The 24,007-nt window shown below is 36.1% G+C and overlaps 1 protein-coding gene across 12 annotated transcripts in view; it reads right to left on the bottom strand.

Moving 5' to 3' along the window:
• Nucleotides 1–24,007, bottom strand: part of CDC42BPA (CDC42 binding protein kinase alpha) — a 312,972-nt gene that overhangs the window by 71,841 nt on the left and 217,124 nt on the right. For all 12 annotated transcript variants that reach the window (XM_046678634.1, XM_046678632.1, XM_046678638.1 and 9 more), the window contains 3 exons: nucleotides 18,392–18,639; nucleotides 13,647–13,752; nucleotides 5,736–5,860 (listed from right to left, as the gene is read on the bottom strand). In XM_046678634.1, the coding sequence (XP_046534590.1) occupies nucleotides 5,736–5,860; nucleotides 13,647–13,752; nucleotides 18,392–18,639 (479 nt within the window). The remainder of the gene's footprint in view (nucleotides 1–5,735; nucleotides 5,861–13,646; nucleotides 13,753–18,391; nucleotides 18,640–24,007) is intronic.

The following is a 24,007-nucleotide window of genomic DNA, read 5'->3' as shown; positions in this document are numbered from 1 at the left end:
AGTTGCCTTTTTACAGGCTGGTTGTTTTCATAGATAAAATTAAGGCCCCTGAATAGCTATAAGGAAAGTATACTTCAGGTAAATCAATATGTATCTGTGATGTGTGCAGCAGATAAGTTTAAATCTTGAGTGTTGCTTTAGCATCTTTTTTCTTTCTATTTTTTTTTTTTTTGAGGAAGATTGGCCCTGAGCTAACACCTGTTGCCAATCTTCCTCTTATTTTTTTTTCCTCCCCAAAGCCCCAGCACACAGTTGTATATCCTAGATGTAAGTCATTCTAGTTCTTCTATGTGGGATGCCACTACAGCATGGCTTGATGAGTGGTGAATAGGTCCACGCACAAGATCCAAAAGGGTGAACCCTGGGCCACCAAAGCAAAGCACACGAACTTAACCACTCGGCTACGGGGCCGGCCCCAGGCTTTAGCATCTTTTAAAATTTAAACTCCCGAGAAGTCAAATTCATATATATACAAATTTATGTATGTTTTATATATGTATAACATATCATACATATATATCTTAAAGAGGCCCTTTAAAAGAGGGTTGGTCCTTTCTTCTTTCAGATGAAGAGGTGTTTTGGAGGACAAGCAAAAGAATCTAAACAGAGAAGCAATAAAATCATTGTAAGAAGTTGCCCACTCTAGTGATAATTACAAGTTTTTAGGCTGTATCTAAATGTATACATTTTTATTGCCTTATAAAGAAAAATGGCTTTAGGAAATATTAAGAAAGTTTGTGCAGTGGGAGGCTGTTTCCTTCTAAAATTCTTTAACTTTGGACACCACAAGTGACCACAATCTTTTCATTTAATCATTAATTCTATAGCATAAAGAATAAATGAGTTATTTCTCTTAGTATAAGTGAAATAAGCCAGACAGAGAAAGAATACTTATGACTTCACTTATATGTGGAATCTAAAAAACACCCCAAACAAATGAACAAACAAAACAAAACAGAAACAGACTCATAGATACAGAGAACACATTGGCGATTCCCAGAGGAGAGGGGCATGGGGGAAAGGCAGAAACAAGTGAAGGAGGTAAGACGTACGAACTTCCAGTCATAAAATAAGTCATGGGGATGTAACACACAGCACAGGGAACATAGTCAGCAATATTGTAATAACTTTGTATGGTGACAGACGGTTACTAGTCTTAGCAGGGTGATTATTTTGTAATGTAAATAAATGTTGCATCACTATGTTGTATACCTGAAACTAATATTGTATGTCAATCATACTTCAATAAAAATAAAACTATAAATAAATAAATAAATAAACAAACGGAGATGGAGAAAGACTATTGTTTTAAGAATACAATGAAAAACACATAGTAACAATGAAGAAAACTATATCATCATTTAAACGGCCAGGCTAATCGGCCTCAACTAGTGCTGGTTTGGCATCTACCACAGCTCAGAGATCTTGGCTTATGTACATTTCCGGGAAGCTGTGAGGTCCCATGAGTTTTATTAACTTTGGAAAGGAAATAACTTCTTGTAAATCACTTTTATTTTGTCTGAAATTTTATATACAAGCACTCTCTTCTAACTTTCCTTTTACATGCTGAATACATTCACATCCCCTACCACTGTGGTCTTCCACTAATTCCCAACGTTTGATGAAACCCACGTCTATTTTCTCGGCACAGAAAATCACTGGTGGGAAGCATAGAAAAAGAAAAGACTTGGTCAGCTACAAAGTCATGCCATTTGAGTTCCACAATTCTTTCCCATAGTCATTGCTATTTGTCTCTTTCCAACCTTTATCTCTAAAAAAATCTCACTTTCCCAGCCCCAACACTATGTCCTGCCCTTTCTTCTAGGCCATCTGTTTAAGTTTATGCATATTCATTCTCTTAACCTTTTTTTTTAGTTTCAACAGTTTCAAAGGTAAGTCTCTCATCTTTTCTATGGTTAAGTCATTTAAATGTATCCCTAATCCCATAGTTATTATTACTATATACAGATAATTATATTCTCCACCACATCTAACATATTCAATTTCATTATTTCCACTGGTTCCTTTAAACATGTATAGATCTTTTCTAATCCAAAAAGTTCCCTATCCTAGCTGCCCCAACCCCTAGGTCCTTTTTCTCTCTCCCTCTCATTCTCATACAACTTCTATCTTCTAGTGTTGAACCCTTCACTCGCTCCTACATACTCTCTGCCATCTGATTTCTGCCTCAACTACTTTGTCGAAACTAGTCTATTAAAATAACTACTCAACTACAAAATGTCAATTTAGATCTATTTTGTTCTTTTGGCATATCTAATCCTCTCCTCTCAAGTTTTTTGAAATAATTAATCAAGAAATATTTATTAAGTACTGACTATTAAGTTGGGCATATTAGGAAGACAGAAGCAGCTATAGAAGACATGGTGCTTACAAAGTTGGGGAGTTAGGACACACACAGTGGAGTGCTTAGGAACTTGATTCTTGAGTCAAGTGGGAATGGGTCAAATCCTAGCTGGCTGCTTGCCAGCTGTGTGACTGGATTAACCATTTACCCCCTCTTAACTCTCTGTTATCTCACCTATAAAATGAGAATAATACTACCTACCTCATAGGATTGTGGTGATAACTGAGAATGCATGTGAATTTTCAGTCCAATGCCTGGAACATACTATGTTTTAATCAATATAAGCTACAAATGAAGACTAACAAATGAGGAGTATTTCAAATAATGTGAGTGAATTTAAATAAAGTGAAATAAATGCTACATTAGTGAAACCCTTCCTTAATCATTAAAACATTTTCCGGGTTGTCTTACACAGCTGTTTCCTCTCTCCTCTACTATGTCACACTCATCATTATCCTTCTTTTCTCTTTAAAAAGGTCTCAACAACTTCAATGACCTTATTTGCCAGAAATTAAATCCCCAAATTTATACTTATAATCCTACCTTTATGTCATCTTTTCAAAAGCATATTGGAAATCTCCACTCAGATGTCTCAGATGACCTTAGACTCACCAACAGACAAAATAAAAGAACAGCTAAAATTGATTATATCGTCTTCCCCAAAGTTGGTTCCTTCTCCTGACTTTCCTACTTCAATGATATCATTTTCTTAATCTCTCCAACTCAGAGTTTGAGAAATATTAATTCCTCACCTCTTGCCCTTCATTTATAATTAAAGTCCTATAGTTTCTTCTTCTATAATGTCTTCTCCATTTGCTCAATTTTCCCCCAATTTCCTTCTATTTCATCCTGAACACCACTGTGAAGAGTCATCTTCCTAATGCATCATTTTAATCAATGCCATTATCCTTTGCAAAAAACTTCTCCTTTCTATAAATAAACAAAGTTCAAATTCTTAGTATTCATGGTAACTGCAATGCAGTAACTTTATTGGTGTTATTTTCTACTATTCTTTTACAAGAATTCTCCAATTGGGTCAAATTAGGTGTAGGACTCTTTTAAATTCCTTATTTTCAGAAAACACATTATGGTTCAACTGATTACACCCCCAACTTTCTTGAGCACCCAGAGGTAATTCTCTCTCCTCTACACTCCTATAGAAAAGCCAGTATTTGTACAATACATAAGGCCATTTTGATTTAAGTTTTGTAACTTATCTCTAGCTCTGGTCACATTAGTTTTTAAACTGTTAAGTTTTACGTTATAAGCTACTTGAAGACAAAGTACTACATTTTATAAACCCTTCTATCTCCTATTGTGCCACAAGAGCACTGTAAATGTGAGGAGGTACATTTGAAAAATGAATCCTGTGGGCCAGCCTATTACACCAGCCTCTCTTTGTAATACCATTTCAAAGAGAAAGAGTGAAGTCTCCTAATGAGCCAGTGGTGAGAAGAAAGGTCCCTGCTCTAACACAGTGATGAGCAATAGGGCCTCCTGGCCCTAAAAGGGTTTCTTTCAAATGAAATGGATATTTCACAGGAGAAGGCAGAGGCAGCAGAGTAAGAGGGCCGCTCAAATGAGGTCTTATATACAATAGTGTTTGTTTTGATTTAAAACTGTTTATTTGTCCAATGGAAACATTTAAAATACTGTACATCACAGGTTTCTAAATCTTGTTTTGGCATTACTTCATTTTTTAATATACCAAACTAAAACTCTGGAAATAGCCTGAGACTCTTGACCTTTCCCCAGAGTTAACTTTCAAGCAGGTGAGAACCCTGAGTACAGGGAGTATATCTTGTACTTCCAGCCAATTAGGTATTTAATAATTTGTTCTAATGTATTAGTCCATTTCTAAATAACAGCTTTTATGAAAAGTGACTTCCTTACATGCCTGATTTCTTCTGCATTTCACTTCAACGTGAAAAGTGTAAAATGAGTGTTTTGTGGTATCATAAAAGAACTTTCACCATCATCCTTTCTACTAACCCTTTCCAGAGAGTCCACATTTAAAGCTTCCTTCCTTTACCCAAACCACTTCTCACTCCATCTAAATCCATCGTGCCAGTCACCAGAAAAGATCAGTGTCTAGGGTCTCAGGCTTTGGCCAGATCAGCTTTGTCTTCTGTAGAGTCATTTTCAGCAACATCTCAAATATAAATTGGATCACATAACAATGGAGTTACAAATGAAGAGTCATAATTTTTGATATTATAAGTTTGGCTAAAGATTAAAATGATTTTGCTTCAGAAACACAGATCTGATGACAAGGATGTAAATTAAACATCAATGAACTATTAACTGTACTGTTTGGAACACAACCAAATTTCCACAATTTGAGCATCACCCTTTAGATATGCACTGAATTGTCACATTCATAAGCCAAAGATGAGTTAACGTAAGGGCTCTATTGCTAAGCCAATATCAAAATACTTGAGTCATTTGGGTAAGATTACTTAAAAAGACAGTGTTTATTCACTTTTGACTGTATTCAAGAAGGAGGATATTAATCTGGCATAAGTAGAAAATGGAAAAAAGGCTTAAAGAACCAAAATAAGAGCACAGGAAACTAAAATTCCCACCAAATGATTGGTCTATGGATATATGAAGAAACTAGTTGTTTTTATATAAATTACACATCCATGATATGCCAAAAAGAGTCAAAAAGTTAAAAAGCAAATATAAAAAGTTAAGCTACCTATTTTCATTAGAAAATAAAGCCCTTGTTGGATTCTACTTTCTTCATGTATTATAGACAAATTTTTACAAATAACCAGAAAAATCATTTAACGAATAAATTAACATAAAAGTTACTAAGGCAATTATTCTAAATTAATCCTAGGAGCTTAAAGAACAGTGATAAAACTAAACTGTAACCATTTGAGGTTTTTAGAATGCCACGTGCGAATCAACCTGTTATAACTATGACAGAGGTGATGGCGTGACATCTTCAGCTTCTAAGTTTCTCTCCAGGCTTTCTGTCCCTTAAAATAATCACAAATACAGCAATTTTGATCCTAGAAAGGAACATCTACAGCTAGTGAATGAGTTTCCTCAGCTCTTTAAGGACTAACTGTCTTAGGGGAGAATAACATTTTCTTTTCTTAGAAATATCAGTTTTCAAGGAAGCTATGTAAAAGCTGATATGGGGTATTTGTTGGAGTTAGGGAACAGAGGAACATAGAAAACACAAAACAATACAGATTAGTAATAAATAACAGATCAGAAATAAAATTATGCTTTTCAGGGAAATATTTTTCACAACAAGAAATAAGATAAAGAATATGCTAGTAGCCTCGTGGAATTGATACCAATTAGACGGTATGTCCAAAATCACCCACAAAAACACATTTAAACGAGTACTCACCACTGAATGATTTCTGTGATCTGGGCTTCCCAGTGTGCAACGGATTCCCTCTTGTCTGCTAGATCTCTCACCTCCTCCTCTAACTGCTGGTTGTGTAGACTTAAGTTCTCATACAACGTGCTAAGCTGAAAGGCAGTTTGAAGACACTTAACACAAGTGGAACTTTCAGGAGCAGGAATTCCAGGTGCTTAGATGCCTCTTGTCAAATCTGAGAACTCATCACATTCCACTAAAAAATGCTTGTCTTCCTGATTTCTTATTATTACGCACCCTTCTGGTCACAGAATTTGGAAACGTTGAGTACTCTGAATTCTCCTTCTGTCGTCGCTTTTCCCTTACGCCCTACACTAAATCAGTACCATTGTGAATGTTCTCCATTTGCCTGAAGAACTCCCCAGTTCAACTGGTAACATCTCTTTTTTGTCTGAAAATGTCTCTTCGTCATCCTTTTTTTTTAAACGTAAAAAGAATTTCAAGCATATACAAAAGTGGATGAGTACAAGTGAATTCCCATCAGCCCATCACCCAATGTCAACAATTATCACCTCCCTGTCAATCTTATTTCATTTGTATTCCTGTCTTTCCCCTTCTGCCTATATTATTCTGAACCAAATACCAGATATCATAGAATTTTACCCATTTATACTTCTGCGTATATCTCTAGAAAAAAAGGCTCTCTCTTTTTACATATAATAAAAAATCATTATCCTACTTAAACAAATTTAACAGGTTTCCTTATATCTTCACATCAGTATTAATTGTTCAAATTTAGTTACCTCAAAATATCAAAAACTTAAGTCTGTTAAATTGAATCATGATACCAACAAGTAAACATAGCTTGATGGTTGCGATATCTTTTAAGTCTCTCATTTACAGGCTCCTGTCTTAGTCCTTTAGGGCTGCTTTAATAGAATATTACAGATTGGGTGGTTTAAACAAGAAGCATTTATTTCTCCCAGTTCTGGAGTCTGGGCAGTCCAAAACAAGGCGCCAGCAGATTCGGTGTCTGGTGAGGGCCTGCTTCCTGGTTCACAACTGGCCATCTTCGGCTGTGTCCTCACGTGGTGGAAGGGGTGCTATAAGAACACTAATCCCACTCCTGAGGGCTCCAGCTTCGTGACTTAATCACCTCTCAAAGGCTGCACCCCCAATACCATCACGTTGGGGGTTGGATTTCAAGCTGGGAATCTCGGAGGGACACAAACATTCAGTATACAGTGGCTCCCCTCCAACACTTTTATTTCTCTTGCAATTTATTTGTTGAAAAAAGTAGGTTCTTTGTCCTGTAGAGTTTTCTATAGTCTGAATTTCTGTCTTGATTTTTGAAAGGTTTTTTTGCTGTTTATAACATTCTGGCAGTCATTTTCCTTCAGCACTCTGAAGATGTCATTCCTTTTTATTCTGGATTCCAGTTTTTCTGTTGGGAAGTCTGCTTTCAGTTGAACTTTTGCTCTTTTGAATATAATGTGTCTTTCTTCTCTGGCTGCTTCTGGGATTTTCTTTGGTTGTTGGTTCAGCAGTTTTTCTGTGATGTGCCTAATGGGGTTTAATTTCTATTTATCACCTTTAGGGTTTGTGGCATTTCTTGAATTTGTGGCTAAATGTTTTTCATATTTTTTGGAAAATTACAGGTCATTAACTCTTCAAATATTGCTTCTGTCACACACTCTCTCTCTTCTCCTTCTGGGAAAGCAACATTTGTATGTCAGATCTTTTCGTCGTGTCCCCTATGTCTCATATACTCTTTTATGTATTTCCATCCTTTGAAATCTCCATCCATACTTTGGTCTGGAAATATTACATGCCTAATCCTTTCTTTGGCTCTTTCCAATTTGCTGTTAAAATTTTCTATTGGGTATTTCAGTTATTTTATTTTTCACTTCTAGAAATTCCATTTTACCCTTTTGTATAGATTCTAAGTTGTCTGCTGAAATTCTTCATCACGTCTTCTATTAAACATATCATACAGTTAAAGTTCACTTATGAAAATTCCAATACTGGGAACTCCTATGGGTCTGTTTATCCTGAGTGCCTGATTTTCTTTTCATTTTTTCTTATTTTGTTTTTGCCATTATATTTTTTCTCTTGATTTTCAGTGACTTGGTTGTATCCCCTGGAAGGCATGGTAATTTTTTGCTGCATGCCACACAATGTATATGAAAATTTTAGAGATAATTTGAGGCTCTGTATAGTATCTGCCTCCAGAGAGTATTTACTTTTACTTCTGGCAGGCAAGACTATAGATAGATTATGAATTCAATTACTTAGAGGCCAGGTTTCAGTCATCGAGAGGTCCCATCTCTTTCTGGTTCACCCTTATTCCTAAAATGTAGCCTTTTGATGAGTCCAGTTGAAAGGCTGAATTGATTACTAAGGATCCTGCACCTGGGTGGACACTTATATTCAGTTTTTCTCTCTCCAAACTGGTGAGACTGCAGAATATTGTGCTCAGCTTCCTGGATTCGTAGCTTTTCCTATCGGCAAATGCCTCAAGAAGAAAAGTGGCCCTGACTATTGGGCTTGTCTCTTTGCACTACTCCTCTCCATAGGATCTTGGTCAGTAAAGTCTTGCCCGCTCTCTTATTTCTCCAATGCCTTCCTGCAGATGAATACTGTAGAAAGGATTCCTATACTATTAAAAAAAATTTTTTTTTAATCCAGCTTTATAGCTCTTCTTGATGAGGTGGTGAGTACAGTATAAGCTAATCTGTCATAGTCATAAGCAAAAGTTCTTGCTTTACTAAGTTTTTTTTGATAAAGAAAGTCATTATTTATTTATTTACTAATTTATTTGGTGAGGAAGATTGTCACTGAGCTAACATCTGTGTCAATCTTTTTCCATTTTTTGTATGTGGGATGCCACCACAGCATGCCTTGATGAGTGGTGCGTAGGTCTGCGCCTGGGATCCAAACCTGTGAACCCCAGGCCAGTGAAGTGGAGCACATGAACTTAACCACTATACCACTGGGCCAGCCCTTTATTAAGTTTTTTAAAATTCATGATAAAATATTTGCATACAATTTTTATTTCATGGCTACATTTTTCTGATAAATGGTCTCAATCTGCCATTAGAAATTACTGTTCCCTTCAACCTCACTTCTCAGAAGGAAATGGGGCCCAGAGAAATCATGGCCAACACACACCTTATCCACCTATTAAGAACACAGGATTTAAGGTTTCTATCTCAGGGTGTGCCGTTTATCTCTGAAAGTGTATTTTACCAGCTATTTTCTTTTTATAGCTTTATTGAGGTATAACTTACATACTATTAAGTTAACCCATTATAAGTGTATGGTTTGATGCTTTTTGGAAAATGTAAACAGTTTTGCAACAATCACCACAATCCACTTTGGGAACACTTCCAATATCTGAGAAATTTCCCCCCTGCTGGTTTGCAGTCCAGCCTGGCTCCCATCCAGTGTTCCAGGCATCACTGACTTGTTTTCTCTCTATAGTTTCGCTTTTTTCTAGAAATTTAATGTCAATGAAATCATACAATATGTACTTTTTCGTATCAAGCTTCTTTCACTTATATTAGTGAGGTTCAGTCATGATTTTCCATGTTTCAGAAATTCATTCCTTTTTACAATTAGTAGTAATTCTATTATATGGATATTAGTATCTTTATTTATCCATTCACTAGTTGATGGACATTTGTATCATTTCCAGTTGTTTGCTATTATGAAAATGATGCTATGAACATTCATATACAAGTCCTCAAGGGGATATGTTTTCAATTCTTTTGGATAAATATCTAGGAGAATTTCTGAGTTATATGACTAAGTGTATGCTTAACTTTTTGAGAAATTTTGAAACTATTTTCCAAAGAGGCTATAGCATCTTATACTCCTACAAGCACTATATGAGTTTTACTTCCTCCACATTCTTGGAACAGTTGGTATGGCCACTCTTACTGATTATATTCATCCTTGAGAGCACATAGCTGTATCTTACCATTGTTTTAACTTGCATTTTCCTAATGACTAATGATACTGAACATCTTTTCATGTGCTTGTTATTCATATATCTTCTTTCATAAAGTGTCTATTCAATTTTTTTCCCATTTTTTCATTGGGTTGTTTGTATTACTTCTTATTATTGAGTTTAAGAGTTCTTTCTATATTTAGAACATGTCTTTTATCGGATAAATGATTTGAAAATGTTTCCTCCTCATCTCTGTACGTCTCTTCACTTTCTTAATGTTGTCTTTAAATTTTGATGAAGTCCAAATTATCATTATTTTTCTCTCATGGGTTGTGCTTTTAACGTCATATCTACGAAATCTTTGACTAACCCCAAGTTACAAAGATTTTTCTCTTATACTTCTCTCTTATATTTCAGTTTATAATCCACTTTGAGTTAATTTTTGTATATGGTATGAGGTAAGGATCCAAGTTAGCGTTTGTGCACGTGGAAAGCCAATTGTTCCAGTACCATTTGTTGAAAAGATTATCCTTCTCTCATTGAATTGCCTTGGCACTTTTGCTGAAAATCAACTGACCAAAATATGACGGCTTATTTTTGGACTCTTTATTCCATTATGCTAATACTAGTCTTTTGACTACTGTTGATTTATAGTAAGTTTCAAAATTCCATAGGATAGATTCTCCAACTTTTGTTTCCATCCCCCCAAATATTTTGGCTATTATAGGCCTTTTGTATTCCCCTATAAATTTAAGGATGAGCTTGTCAATTCCAAAAAAAAGGCCTACTAGAATATTGATAAGGATTTCCCTGAATTTATAGATCAATTAGGGGAGAACTGCCATCCTAACAATATTGAATCTTCCTAATCAATATTGAACTCAGTAATGTAGTATATCTCTCCATTTGTTTACATAGTCTTAATTTATCTCAGCCATGTTCTGCAGTTGTCGTCCTTTGGTTAATTCTGAGAGCTCTGAAATTATTGTTTTTGACACTGTGTCCACATTGAAACTTTTTTTTTTTGAGAGGATTCATCAATCTCTTCATGTTAGCACAGCCAGAAGTCAACCAGCTGCTTCTGAGAATTTTGCAGATGCAGTGTCTTCCCCAATGCCTAAAAACACATCCTTTATTGATTACCATTACTATTGACAGCCCTTCCAACTGACTTGTGGTTGGGGTTTCAACTGGAGATTTGCAAGAAGAGGAGGAAATGCAGATTTTCCACTGCCATGTTGCAAGCATTATAAGTAGTTTTAAACAGATTTGTTTAGTACTAGTCAGAAAAAAGTTAATCTTTTCATTATTACTGAACAAAAGCATAGATTTTGGAACAAGACTACCTGTGTTCCAATCCCATTCTGCCACTTCCTAGTTCTGTGATTAGGAAAGTAGCTTAATCTCCCTTTGCCTCAGTTTCCTCATCTACAAAATGGTGAGAATAGGGTACACCTCAGAGAGTTATTGCGAGAATTAAACGATTTCTATAAAGTAACTCAGCAGAGGATCCGCACATAGTTAATTCTGCCTAAGTAACAGTTCATTTTGCGTGTTGGGAATGAGAAGGTTTTACCATTTGTACATCGACGTATCTGGCTTATAATAATTATAAGACTACAGGGGAATATGGGAAAATGCTCATAACATTTTAGATGAAAAGGCAGATTAGAAAAGGGAATGTAGATATGACTGCAATTATGCAATAACATGTATACAAACAAAACCTGGAAAAGAACATATCAAAATAGTTGCTTTGTGGTGATGAGATCATGGGTAACTTTCATGTTGAATATTTTCCACATTTTTCGTAATTTCCCTTTTTTGGAAAATAGTAATTTTAAAACAAGATACAAATGATATGTTTTCTTACTAGAAACCATTTACTTTTACTCCCTGTAAAATATGGCTAGTTTCATTTGCAATAAATTATCTTTTAATAAAAGTGGAACTTACAAACTTCTGAAAATATCAATATCTTTTTTTCTATTTCGTTTCTAATTTTTATTTTTGGAGTTTAAAAATGAGAATGTGAGAATCTCTGAGTTATATGTTTCAAAATTAACACAATAATTGCTTTTTGGCTTCCATCTTTGAAGCTCTGTTGAGAAGGAATTCAGTTCTCTCCAAGCTGGTTCCCAGTGTAACAGCGGGGGTACCAGTGGCAACGCTACTCTTGGGTTATCCCTCTTGGGGAAAATACTCAATTCACACCAAACCAGAAGATGGTTAAATGGAGAGACAGTGAAGATGTGCAGTTAGGTGGACTGAGAGTTAAGCTGTGAGAGAAGCAAAAGCTGAATAAAAGGAGAAAAATAGAGAAGAGGTTCAAATGGAAGTAGAAACCCCAGATTCTTCCCTATTTCTCTGGGAATAAATAGTTCTCTGTCATCTTCACAAAACACTTGCTAACCATACAAATTTTCTCTCAAAGTTCCACCCATATCCTTCACCATATCTTTCAATTTAGCAAGAAAAGGTAATGGTCCATTTTTATAAACTTAGGAGATAGGCTTTTATTTTTATCCTTCAGGTCTCATCAGAATCAAAAGAGTATTGTTTAAAAATTATCTCTAAATATGTATTTTTGGTAAACTCAGCAGAACTTTATGGTTAATAATGAAATAAAACCAAGGAGTAAATATAAGATTTAATCTACATTCAATTTGATTATTTTCCAATACAATTTTTCTTCAACTATAGTACCAACTTTTACTAGGTAATTTGCTTAGAAACTCTACATGAAATGGGCTTCTAGAGTTTAAAAATATTTCCTACCTCAAGGTAACTCTTAACAGACTCTTAAAATTCTGTCTTATAGACAGAAATGATGTTTAATTTTGTAGTGATGTTAGTCAAATGCATGAAATAACAATTATGTGACCCATTTGGATAAAGTTCAAATATTGTTAGTTTTATTTTAGTGGAAATAACCTAAGAGTTATATGATCATGTTTACACTCTATTCATAGTTTAAAAAATCCATTTGTACTACTTACTATTGGCCACTTTCCAGTGTTTGTGTAGGTCAGCTTTCCAAGACTTTACAAAATGAACTAACAGAGTTCTCAAGTAGTTTTCAACCAAACAAGCAAAGTCATTTTTAAATGCTCAGAAAACTAAATAATCATGGGGAAAGTAGTGAGAGAAAGATATACAGAAAACGGAAATAGAATGAAGTCTCTCTTTTATGACTTAGTCATGGTCTTTCAATCTGTTATTGGAATAACTAATTAACATAATACTTTTATTGGAGGAAAATCCTAGAAATTATTATAAAACACCATCATCCAAACCTTCTTATTTAAATGTAAATAAAATTATTAAATCTTCTGGTTAATATTAGGATTTTTTACAACTGTTTCAAGAGCTGGCACAAGAAATGTAAAATGATAGCAGTTCAAGAAATTTGAGATACGAAATGGAAAAACATTCCTTTAAGTGTTTGAAATTGTTCATAAATCTGGCTACTTTTAAGTTTAATCTAAGGTTCTGCTCTTTCTTCAAGCTACAGAGTTTAGGCAGTTGGTTTCTTTGGGTTCTTACCCGCCAACGGTACTATTTCTAGCTATTACCAGTTCTCCAGCATGAATATGACATCATAGTTGTCAGAATTTCTCCAGTGTGGCTAACGGATCCCGCTCTTGCTAAGGGCCAGCCTGAACTTAGCCAGCCATGACAGATTAAGTGCCAACACGAGAGAAAAGAGTAAAAAAGAGAATAGGTGGAAAGTGAAATACAGAATAGAGGCTCAGAAAATAAGCAGGACAAAGAATAAGATGAGATCAACAAAATCCTCTCTCAGAAGACTCCTGTACAGATCGGTTGAATAAAAAATTGCCTGTACCACACAAACAATCCTTGCCTATAAGGAGGAATGTTAAACAAAAAATGTACACGAATATAAAATTATATCCACAATTTCTATCACGGTGCTGAGTGTTTAGCATGTATTCAATAAAGAGAAATGAGATTGAATCACTCACCTTATCAAGTTCACTTGTCAGTTTTTTATTTTCTTCAGTTAATAACACTTTTTCTCGTTCATACTGTTGTTTGAACTCATTTTCAAATTCTTCCCTTTCACTTTGACTAACACAATTCAAAACACAAAAGGAAAAAAAGGAATTGAACCAAAGGTAAAATAATGGTATCCCAGATTGGCTATTGTACCATACACAGAATTCTGAATTTGAATTTATTTTGAAAAGTCACTTATATCTGACGGTTTCAAATCATAATCTTTTCCCTTAAAATTAAGTCACCATCATTTCCTTTTAATTAATAGATTTGTCTGCCTAATAACATCTACTTTGTTTCCATTTGAAAATCTGAGGAAGACCGCTGTGATTTGTAGACTTCCTCATCGTGAGTATTTGCTTATGTACATACTAGACAGTATGGGGAAATGAGGAGGTTAGGGAAAGAGGAAGAGATGGACCACAATATGATTCCTTATACTCAGCTCTGGATTGCACAAAATTCACAATCTAATTTACACCAGTTCTCTCAATATATGCAGCCCTTTCTTCCTTCTCTCCTTCCTTCTTACCTAAGTATTTATCCACCTACACACATGCACAAATTTAATATTAGAAAACCTATTTAAAATGACAGTCCTGGGAGGCAGAACTGATTCACCCTTAGAGGTAAACACAGTTCTGAGAGACTTCTTAAAAACTTCCTAAGGGAGAAAGGGAATCAGTTTTGAACATGGAGTTGGAATGTGGATGAAGAGGCTTACATCTATAGCAGTCTGATGGAGAATGTTAGCAGCAAGTGAAATTCAACGTGGATCAGTTCTAGGTAATTTTATGATTGCTTCCAAGTCAACAAAGAACATAAGTAATGGTTGATTTTTAAAAATTCAATCTTAAAACTCCCTTAGACTACTAAATTGTTGAATATTAAACTATAATTTAAATTATAAATTCCAGGAAAATAAACCATCCTGTGTCCAAGCAAATGTGCCACTTTCCCTATCATCTATAGTCAAAATGTGAAATTTGGCTATGTTTAAGAATCTTTCTTGATTCAGAAGCAACCCCCCAAAATAAACAATGACAAAAATATGAAAAATTACAAACGAGTCTCCTTCCAGAAAAATATGTACATGAATAAATTGAGTAAACTTTCTGCGGAAAACCATTGCTATTTTTTCCTATTAGCTAACATTAAACAAACCTTAAGTCTCTCTCATATTAAAACAAAACAAACAAAGTCTCCCCTAAATCCCACGTCACACTTCATTTTCCACTTTCCTTGTCTTCCCCTTCACTGATAATCATCTCGAAATCTCGAGAGTTTGCTGTATCCACTTTATCATCATCTAACTGTCAACACCCAAATCTGGCTTCTGCTACAACCTCAAAAAAAACCGTTCTCTCAAAACTCACCATTGTCCTAATGGTTATTACATCCAATCCACTGGCTCCCTTCGACAGCTTTGTCCGTTCCCTCCCTCTTGAAACACTATCTTCTCCTGGCTTCAGTGATGCCCGCTCTCCTGAGTGTCAGCCTACACCTCTGACTTCTTTTCAGCAGCCTTTGTGAACTTCCTTTCCTTCATCCTTCCCGCAAATCCAGTGCTCCCAGGTAGTCTGTCTCAGGTGCTTGACTCTGCTCTATACACATTTTCCCTGAGCTATCGCATCTACTACACTACCTGATTTCAATTATTATCTGTTATGCTGACGAACTCTGAATCTACATCTGAAGCCTTTCTGGGCTTCAAAGTGTTGACTTGGCATCTCCACAAAGATGTCTCCCAAGGACCTCAAATTCAACATGCCCAACTCAAGAGAGCTGAAGACATAAACAAGTTTCCAGCCCCCTTTCCATCTTCCTCTCTGCCCATATACTCTACTTCTCTTCTCTTACTGCAGGTAAAAAACAGTGAAGGCCAATCCATTCACTCATGGATCTGCTCGAGTACACTGCCCCAGCACTTTTCTCCTCCCTCTCCTGACTCATCTACTGGATAATTTCTATCAGATTACAAGGATGGTGTTATTTCTCCAATCTAAAAACAGAAACCAAAAGCAAAATAACTTCTTTCGAGATAAATTTCTCCTCCAGCTCCTACCTCCTTGCACTGCTTGCTTTTACAATAAAGACTCCAAATAATAGCAGTGTTATCTATACTCTCTGTCTCCAATTGCTCTCCTCCAAATTGTTCTTATCAAAGTCACCAATGACCTTCATATTGTTAATCTCAACTGCCACTATTTGGTCCTTATCTTATCTGATTCAGATCTCATCTCATTTCACAGGTAGACAGAGCTGATATGCTTTCATCACATGGCTTCCAGGCACCAAACTTGCCTGGTCTTCTTCCTATCATTCTTGTGGCTCTTTCTCTTTCCACTTTGCTGTTTCTTCCTTATTTCCCAACTTGTAAAGATTGGAGTGCCCCAGGACTCAGTCCTAGGACCTCTCTTCTATCCACACGCATTGGCTAAGTGATCTCAGTCATACCACTTTAATATCATGTGAGTGATAAACACTCCCAGGATTTTATCTCTAGCCCTGAAATCCAGCTGTTCTATACCATGGCCTACTTGACATCTCCACTTGGATGTCCAATAAGCCTCTCATACATAACTTGTTTAAAATGAGCTCCTGATAATACTCTCATCCCAAACTTGCTTCTCCTATAGTCTTCCTCTCTAAATGGTAACTCTATTCTTCTAACTGCTAAGGCCAAAAACCTTAGATTCACCCTTGATTCTTCCTCTTTCTCACCCCATATCCAGTCCACCAGCAAAAACCATTATCTTTACCTTTAAAGAACATTAGAATTTGAACATTTCTTACCACCGATTCTGCCACCACCCTAGGCCCAGACCATCACCATCGTTTGTGTGGATTATTGCAATAGCCTTCTAAATGTTTTCACTGCTGTTTCTCTTATCTAATTCAGAATACTCTTATCCCAGTAGGCAGAGTAATCCTGTTAAAACATAACTCAGCATTTGTCGATTTGCTCAAAATCTTGCAATACTTTCCTGCAATGGTTTTACTCAGAGTAAAGACTGTAAGTCAACCGAACATGATTTACAAAGTTCTACATGACCCCTCATTAACTCTCAGACTCCTCTTTTACTATTCTTTCCCCTTAACTCTACTTCAGCCACACTGGCCTCCTTATTGTTTTTAATAGACTTTATTTTTAAGAAAAGTTTTAGGTTCACAGCAATATTGAGAGGAAAGTACAGAGATTTCCCATACACCCTTTGCCCCGAGGCGCAGCCTCCCCATATCAACATCCCCCACAAGAGTGATAAGCTTGCTACAGTCAATGAACCTGCACTGACACATGGTCATCACTCAAACTCCAGAGTTTACATCCGGGGTCACTCTTGGTGTTGTACACTTCAGAGTTTGGACAAAGGTATAATGACATGTGTCCTATATGTCCTACAATGTCATGTGTACTATACCATTATCGTATCATACAGAGCAGTCTCACTGCCCTAAAAATCCTCTGTGCTCTGCGTATTTATGCCACCCTACCCCCAACCCCTGGAAACCGCTGATCTTTTTACTATCTCTACAGTTTCACCTTCTCGTTTTTTTTTTAACAGACTGGTTCTTCTCCGTAGAATGTTCTTCTCATACATTTGTATACATACATTTTATCCAGTTCTTACTTAGAAGTCACCTTCTTAGTATAATTTTCTCTGGCCAGCCTATATATATAATTTAGCCCTCCCCCTTAATGCTTCATAGCCCCCATCCTCTGACTTATTTTTTGTTCCTGACATTTACATTATCTACTATAGTCTATATTTTGCTTATTTTGTTCACAGTCTTTCACCACAACTAAAGGAAAGCTCCATAAGGACAAACTTTCTGTCTGTTCACTGCTGTGTTCCCAGTGCCTACAATAATGCCTTACACATAGTAGGTTCTAAAAATTTGTTGAATGAATATACCAAACTGAATAAACTTAGTCTTCCAATGTAAGTTGGGAATGACAGTAACATGCCTAAAATCTAGAAACCTGAGTATCACTGATAATTTCTCCTGCTCCTCATTTCTCACATCTGGTCACGATGTCATCCAGGTTCTGTCTTTTCAGAAGACCTTCTGAATCCATACACTTCTCTCCATCTTCTCTCTCACTACCTAAGGTCCAGCTACCTCATCTCTCACAGTCAGATTCCTATCTGCATTCAGCTCCTTCCAATCCATTCTCCACACAGTAGCAAGAGCAATCTTTCAAAAATATAAATGTAATCATGTCATTTTCCTTCCACGGCCTTAGAATAAAGTTCAGATTCTTTATACTCGTTCATGATGTTGCCTCTGTTTTCCTTGCCAGTCTCATTTTTCACCACACTAATCTTTCTTCTTATGCTTCCACATAATTTACAGATTTCATTTTCTGAATGGGCCATGCTCCTCTTTTCCTCTAGATCTCAGCACATCCTGCTACCTCTGCCTGGACACTCTTACGTATTTCTTATTTATTTGATCTTAACTTAGAAATAATTTTGTCCAAAAAACCTAGACATAGCAAAGTTCTCTCTCATGCCTCTGCTATGGGTGTTCCTATACTCACCCACTGGCTTTCCCATCATACTGTATTGCAATTTTCTATTTAGCAACCTTGACTTTGGTCCTACTTGAGGACTGGGATACGCTTACTGCCTAGCAACGTCTAGTCCCCGACACTAACAGCCATTTAATAAATATTTATTAGAGGAGTAAATAACTTGATTCTTACCTCTCTCTCCTGTTTTTTTCCAACTTGTCTTTCAAAATCATAATTTCTTTGTTGAGAGCAAGTTGCTGGCCTTCTGAATCGTGCAGTTCTTTCTTCAGATTTTTAATTTCATTTGCATGTATTCCTTCTCTTTTAGACAATTCTTCTTCATAAAAGATACTTTTCTTTTCCAAATCAGTCTTTAGTTTGGTTATCTCTTGCTGATGCTCTATGCTGCATACTCCTGGTGAGTAACTAATCTGTTTTTGCTATAGAAGTATTAACAAAAGATTAGTTCGTCTATAAGAATAACAACAGAGCAAATAATACCTTCTTCCTATAATATAAAGTACTGTCATATAACTGAATATTATTTTTTCTATTATCACATAAAAATAACCTTTTCTTTATTAAGGCTATTACCCTTTCGCCTGTCCTACGTTGCCAATATTCTTCTCAGTGTATTTCCCTTCATGGCTGTCGTATTTTACAGTCTTCTTCACGCCAAGATTACGTATTCATCTGTACTTCCTGCCGGTACTTATATAATTCTTTGTTTTACATTTCATTTCTAATTTATATACAATTATTGTTGGTGTATAGAGTGAGGGAAAAATCTACCTGCATCCTGTTTCTGACATGGGACCAATAAGAGATCATAAATACACGTGTAGGGGAGAGGACGGTAGAGCTAGAATGCACACAGAGAGAAGAGCAGGGGCTTCTTCAACGGTCCAGGGAGAAACGACACAGGTCTCTCTAACACCTTCAGACCCACTCTAAAGAACAGGATAGTCTCTTCCCATTTAGGGAGGGCATTAAGGAGAAATTTGGTCAAAAGTCATCTTTTCAGAAATTAGGTTGAAATATACTGTCAGTAATAAGGAAGAAAGGAAAATGTAAAGTCTGAAGGTTCTTCCAGGTAACAGCTAAAGGGTAAACAGAAACTTACAGACAGAGATTAGGACTGTAAGAATTCCAGAGCTTTGTAACTTTTCTATTACTTTGTCATATGTTACTTATTTTCCCACATGATCGACAATAAAACTTTCAAAACCCAAAGAAGCTACAGGCTTATGTTTAATGACAACAAGAAATCCTCTGGAGGATGCTGTGTCCTTTTCTGAAGCGAGTATTAAAGCCAAAAAAACTGGTAACAGTGGTTGATTTAAAGTCAAAAGAAAACTACGCTGGCTTCTTCACATTTGGGTATACAATTTTTAAAAAACCAAAGGCATCAATGCGGGCTTGAGAAATGTCTCTGGGATATCCACTGTAATAGTCACCCGTTTATCCAAAGACTACTTATGAAGTGCCCACCACATGCAAGACCCAGACCGCCCAGTAGTTTCTGAGGCAGCCTGGCACACAAGCTCTGCTGAAACTGGGAAGAGCCACACCAAGTCAGATTCTTAATCTCACGCATCTCCATGAAAATGAGCCTCAATGGACATCTGCAGCACTGACCACTGACCTACACTACTCTTTCATTTCTCTAATCACCTAAAGAACACTTTAGTTTCCTGTTCTGTTTACTATAGTTTGGCTGTTGGGATAGCAACATCATGTACTACAAGTTTCAAGTAAAAATTACCCTGAAATCAAACCCTAACAAAGATACCACCAAAAGAAGTTATAGACTTATGTCACTTATTGACAAGGACGTAAAAAAGCCAAACAAAATGCTGACAAAATTCAATCATTTGTAAAAAGAACAATCTACCACAAAAGAATATGTTTTATTGCAGGTATTGAAGGTGATTTATTATTAGCAAACATTAATAAATGTGCAAAAATTACATTATTTTAACAGGTTAAAATAAACCCACATGATAATCTCAGTAGGTACCCCTGCCTAAAAGTATTTGATAAAATCCAATACCAATTCCAAATACTACCCAAAGTCCCACAATAACACAAACAAAAAGACAGCACAGTAATTCTCCCAACTTAAAAAGTAGCCATTTCACGTTATTAAAAACAGATAATACTTACTGCTGAAAAACCAGAAGTGCATACAATACATTCAGGAATAGTAACAACAAAAAGGATGTTTTCCATTATCTCTCTTACTTTGTATTAGTTTTCAGATATTTAGTCTGACCAAGTAATATGTGAAATAGTCACAAGAAAAGAATATTAGAAGAAAAGTGATAAAATTATTATCATTTCCATTTAATATAACTGTTCATCCAGAAAATGCAAATGAATCCACTGAAAAGTGTTAGAACCGATAAAGTTGAGTAAAACAACAGCATGTAAAACACAGACAACAGTACTTCTAGACAGCAGAACAAGCAACGAGAAAACACAGGAAAAAGTTCATTGTTAGCAGCAAAAAAGATCAAACAAAAATCACCAGAAACTAACACACACACATATGAGAACCAATAACAGTGAATAACAGGGCCAGCCCAGTGGTGCAGTAGTTAAGTGTGCGCCCTCCACTTAGGTGGCCCAGGGTGTGCAGGTTCGGATCCCAGTCATGGACCTAGCACTGCTCATCAAGCCACGTGGCTGCGGCATCCCACATAAAATAGAGGAAGACTGGCACAGGTGTTAGCTCAGCAACAATCTTCCTCAAGCAAAAAGAGGAAGATTGGCCACAGATGTCAGCTCAGGGCCAATCTTCCTCACACACACACAAAAATAGTGAATAATTTGTCTGAATTATATGAAAAAACTACAAGTCTTTAGAAAAGATACAAAAGAAGATTTGAAACAATATAGAGAAATATCAAGTACTTGGAAGAGTAGATTAAAAGTACATGTATTCAATATTTCTCAAAGTATCTTCCTTGTAAATCTAATAAAAAAATTTTTAAATGTGGGAGGTAGTGCAGGGGTGTGGGATGGAGGCAAATGTTCCTAGTACACAGGCAAAAATAAACTGGCAAAAATACCAAAGAAAATCCTGAAAAAGGAAGAAGAGTACAGAAGGGGAGAGAATATTCTTTTCAGATATTAAAATACACTATAAATCTTTAATAAGCATGAGTGTAACACATTTCCACCCAAAAATAATTTAATTCAATATACAAGACATCTTCAATCACTGAGGAAGGCAGTGGTTAATTAATGGAATTGGAACCACCGCTAGCAATAAAAAAACAAAATGATTCTCACATCACACCATTTGGCAAAACAAATTCCAAATGGATTAGTTAAATATTTTTGGACCAAATAGAAACAACCAGGAAAAAGCAGAATTACATACTTAGCAAATTCAGAAAAAAGGACAAGCCAAGCTTTGAAGCAACAGAAGAAACAGCAAGGAAAGTTAAAACAAATCTTCTCCAAAATTAAAGAGCAAATGATAAATTGGTAAAATAGTTGCAGAAAATATAAGAAAAAGTACAATTTTCACTATGCAAAGAGTTTATATGAACTGCTAAGAAAAACATTAAGATTACAAAATTAATTGGGCAAATGACAAAGAGATAATCCACAAGGAGAAAACATGACTAACAATCTACTAATGAGGCAAGAAATGACTCTCATACTGCAAAGATTTGTGGCATGTAACAAGTGTCTTAAAATGATCTGAGAATTCCATTTCTAGGTATGTGTTCTAAGAAAATGATACTGAGAAAGTAGTGCATAAAGGTGTTCATGGTAATTACAATATTGCAAAAGCGAAAAGCATATATTTAATAGTAGGGAATTGGATAAGTGGATATTCTTCTATAATCATTAAAATTACACATGTGACAATAACATAAAAAGGAGTAAAAACGAATATAACACACTCTCAAGTCAAAAATACACATGTTAAAGTTTGAATTGTGTCCCCCCAAAATTCACATGTTGGGGGCTGGCCTGATGGTGTAGTGGCTGGGTTTGGTACATCCCATTTCAGTGCCCTGGGTTTGCAGGTTCAGACTGTGGGTGCAGACTTATGCCACTCATCAAGCCATGCTGTGGGGCTGCCCATATACAAAATAGAGAAGGATTGGCACAGATGTTAGCTCAGGGCCAATCTTCCTCACCAAAAAAAAAATAATAATAATTAAAAAAATTCATATGTTGAAGCAGTAACCACCAATACCTCAGAATGTGACCATTTTTAAAAACAGAGTATTAGGGGCCGACCCTGTGGCCGAGTGATTAAGATCACATGCTCCGCTTTGGCAGCCTGGGGTTTTCCAGTTCGGATCCTGGGCATGGACCTACACACCACTCATCAAGCCATGCTGTGGCGGTGCCCCACATAGAAGAACTAGAATGACTTACATCTAGGATATACAACTATGTACTGGGGCTTTGGGGAGGAAACAACAAAAAAAGAGGAAGATTAGCAACAGATGTCAGCTTAGGGCCAATCTTCCTCACTAAAAAGAAAAGGATAGGGTCCTAAATACTGCATGATCTGACTTACATGTGGAATCTAAAAAAGTCAAACTCTTAAAAGCAGAGTAGAATAGTGGGTCCCAAGGGCTAGGGCTTTGTGGGAAATGGAGAAACGTTGGTCAAAGGGTACAAAACTTCAGATTATGTAGAATGAATAAATTCTGGAGATCTAATGTAAAGGAAGCGAACTACAGTTAACAATATTGTGGTGTATACTTAAAATTTGCTGAGAGGGGATCTTAATTGTCCTCAGCAAAAAATAGAAAGAAAAAGAAAAAAGATAACTGAGTGTGGCGATAGACATATTCATTAGCTTGATTGTGGTAAACATTTCACAATGCATATGTATATGTAAATGTCACGTTTTACACCTTAAATATACATAATTTTTATTTGTCAATTATACTTCAATAAGACCGGAAAAAAAGAAAAGAAAAAGAGGGTTTTTACAGAGGTAATCAGCTTAAATGAGGTCAGCAGGGTGGGTTCTAATCCAATATGACTGCGTCCTTAGAAATAGAAGTGGTTTGGACTCAGAGTCACGCATAGAGGGAGTCACCACGTGAAGATTAAGGCAATTGGGGTGACACACCTGCAAACCAAGGAGTGCTAAAGACTGCCAGCAAACCATCAGAAGGCACCTCTGCCAACACCTTGCTTTCGGACTTCTAGCCGTCGTAATTAAGACAATAAATTCTTGCTTTTTGAGCCAGCCAGTTTGTGGTAATTTGTAACAGGAGCCCTAGCAAACTAATACAACAGGGTAAAAAACTCTTGTAGCATATGATCACAACAATTGAAAAGTTGTGCTTTTTTATAAACAGCTTTATTGAGATACAATTCACATACCCTATTCACCCATTTAAAGCACAATTCAATAGTTTAGGGTGTATAACACTGCTACTTTTTAAAAAAGTGGTAAAACATATATAACAAATTTTGCCGTTTTCACCCTTTTAAGTGCACATGTCAGTGGTATTAATTGCATTCACAATGTTGTGTAACCATCACCACTATGTATTTCCAAAACTTTTCATCATCCCAAAGAGAAATTCTGTACCCATAAGGAATAAGAACTCATTACCCCTCCCTCCAGGCCCTGGTAACCTCCATTCGCCTTTCTCTCTCAATGAATTTGCCTGTTCTACATACTTCACATAAGTAGAGTTATACATCTGTTCTTTTTGGTCTGGCTTCTTTCAGTTAGCATAATGTTTTCAAGATTCATTCATATTGGAGCATATATCAGAACTTCATCCCTTTTTATGGTTGAATGATATTCCATTG

The sequence above is a fragment of the Equus quagga genome, chromosome 12, assembly GCF_021613505.1.
Source record: "Equus quagga isolate Etosha38 chromosome 12, UCLA_HA_Equagga_1.0, whole genome shotgun sequence".
NCBI classification, from domain to species: Eukaryota; Metazoa; Chordata; class Mammalia; order Perissodactyla; family Equidae; genus Equus; species Equus quagga.
Note: the sequence above shows the minus strand (reverse complement) of the source record. Positions and strands in the feature narration are given on the sequence as shown.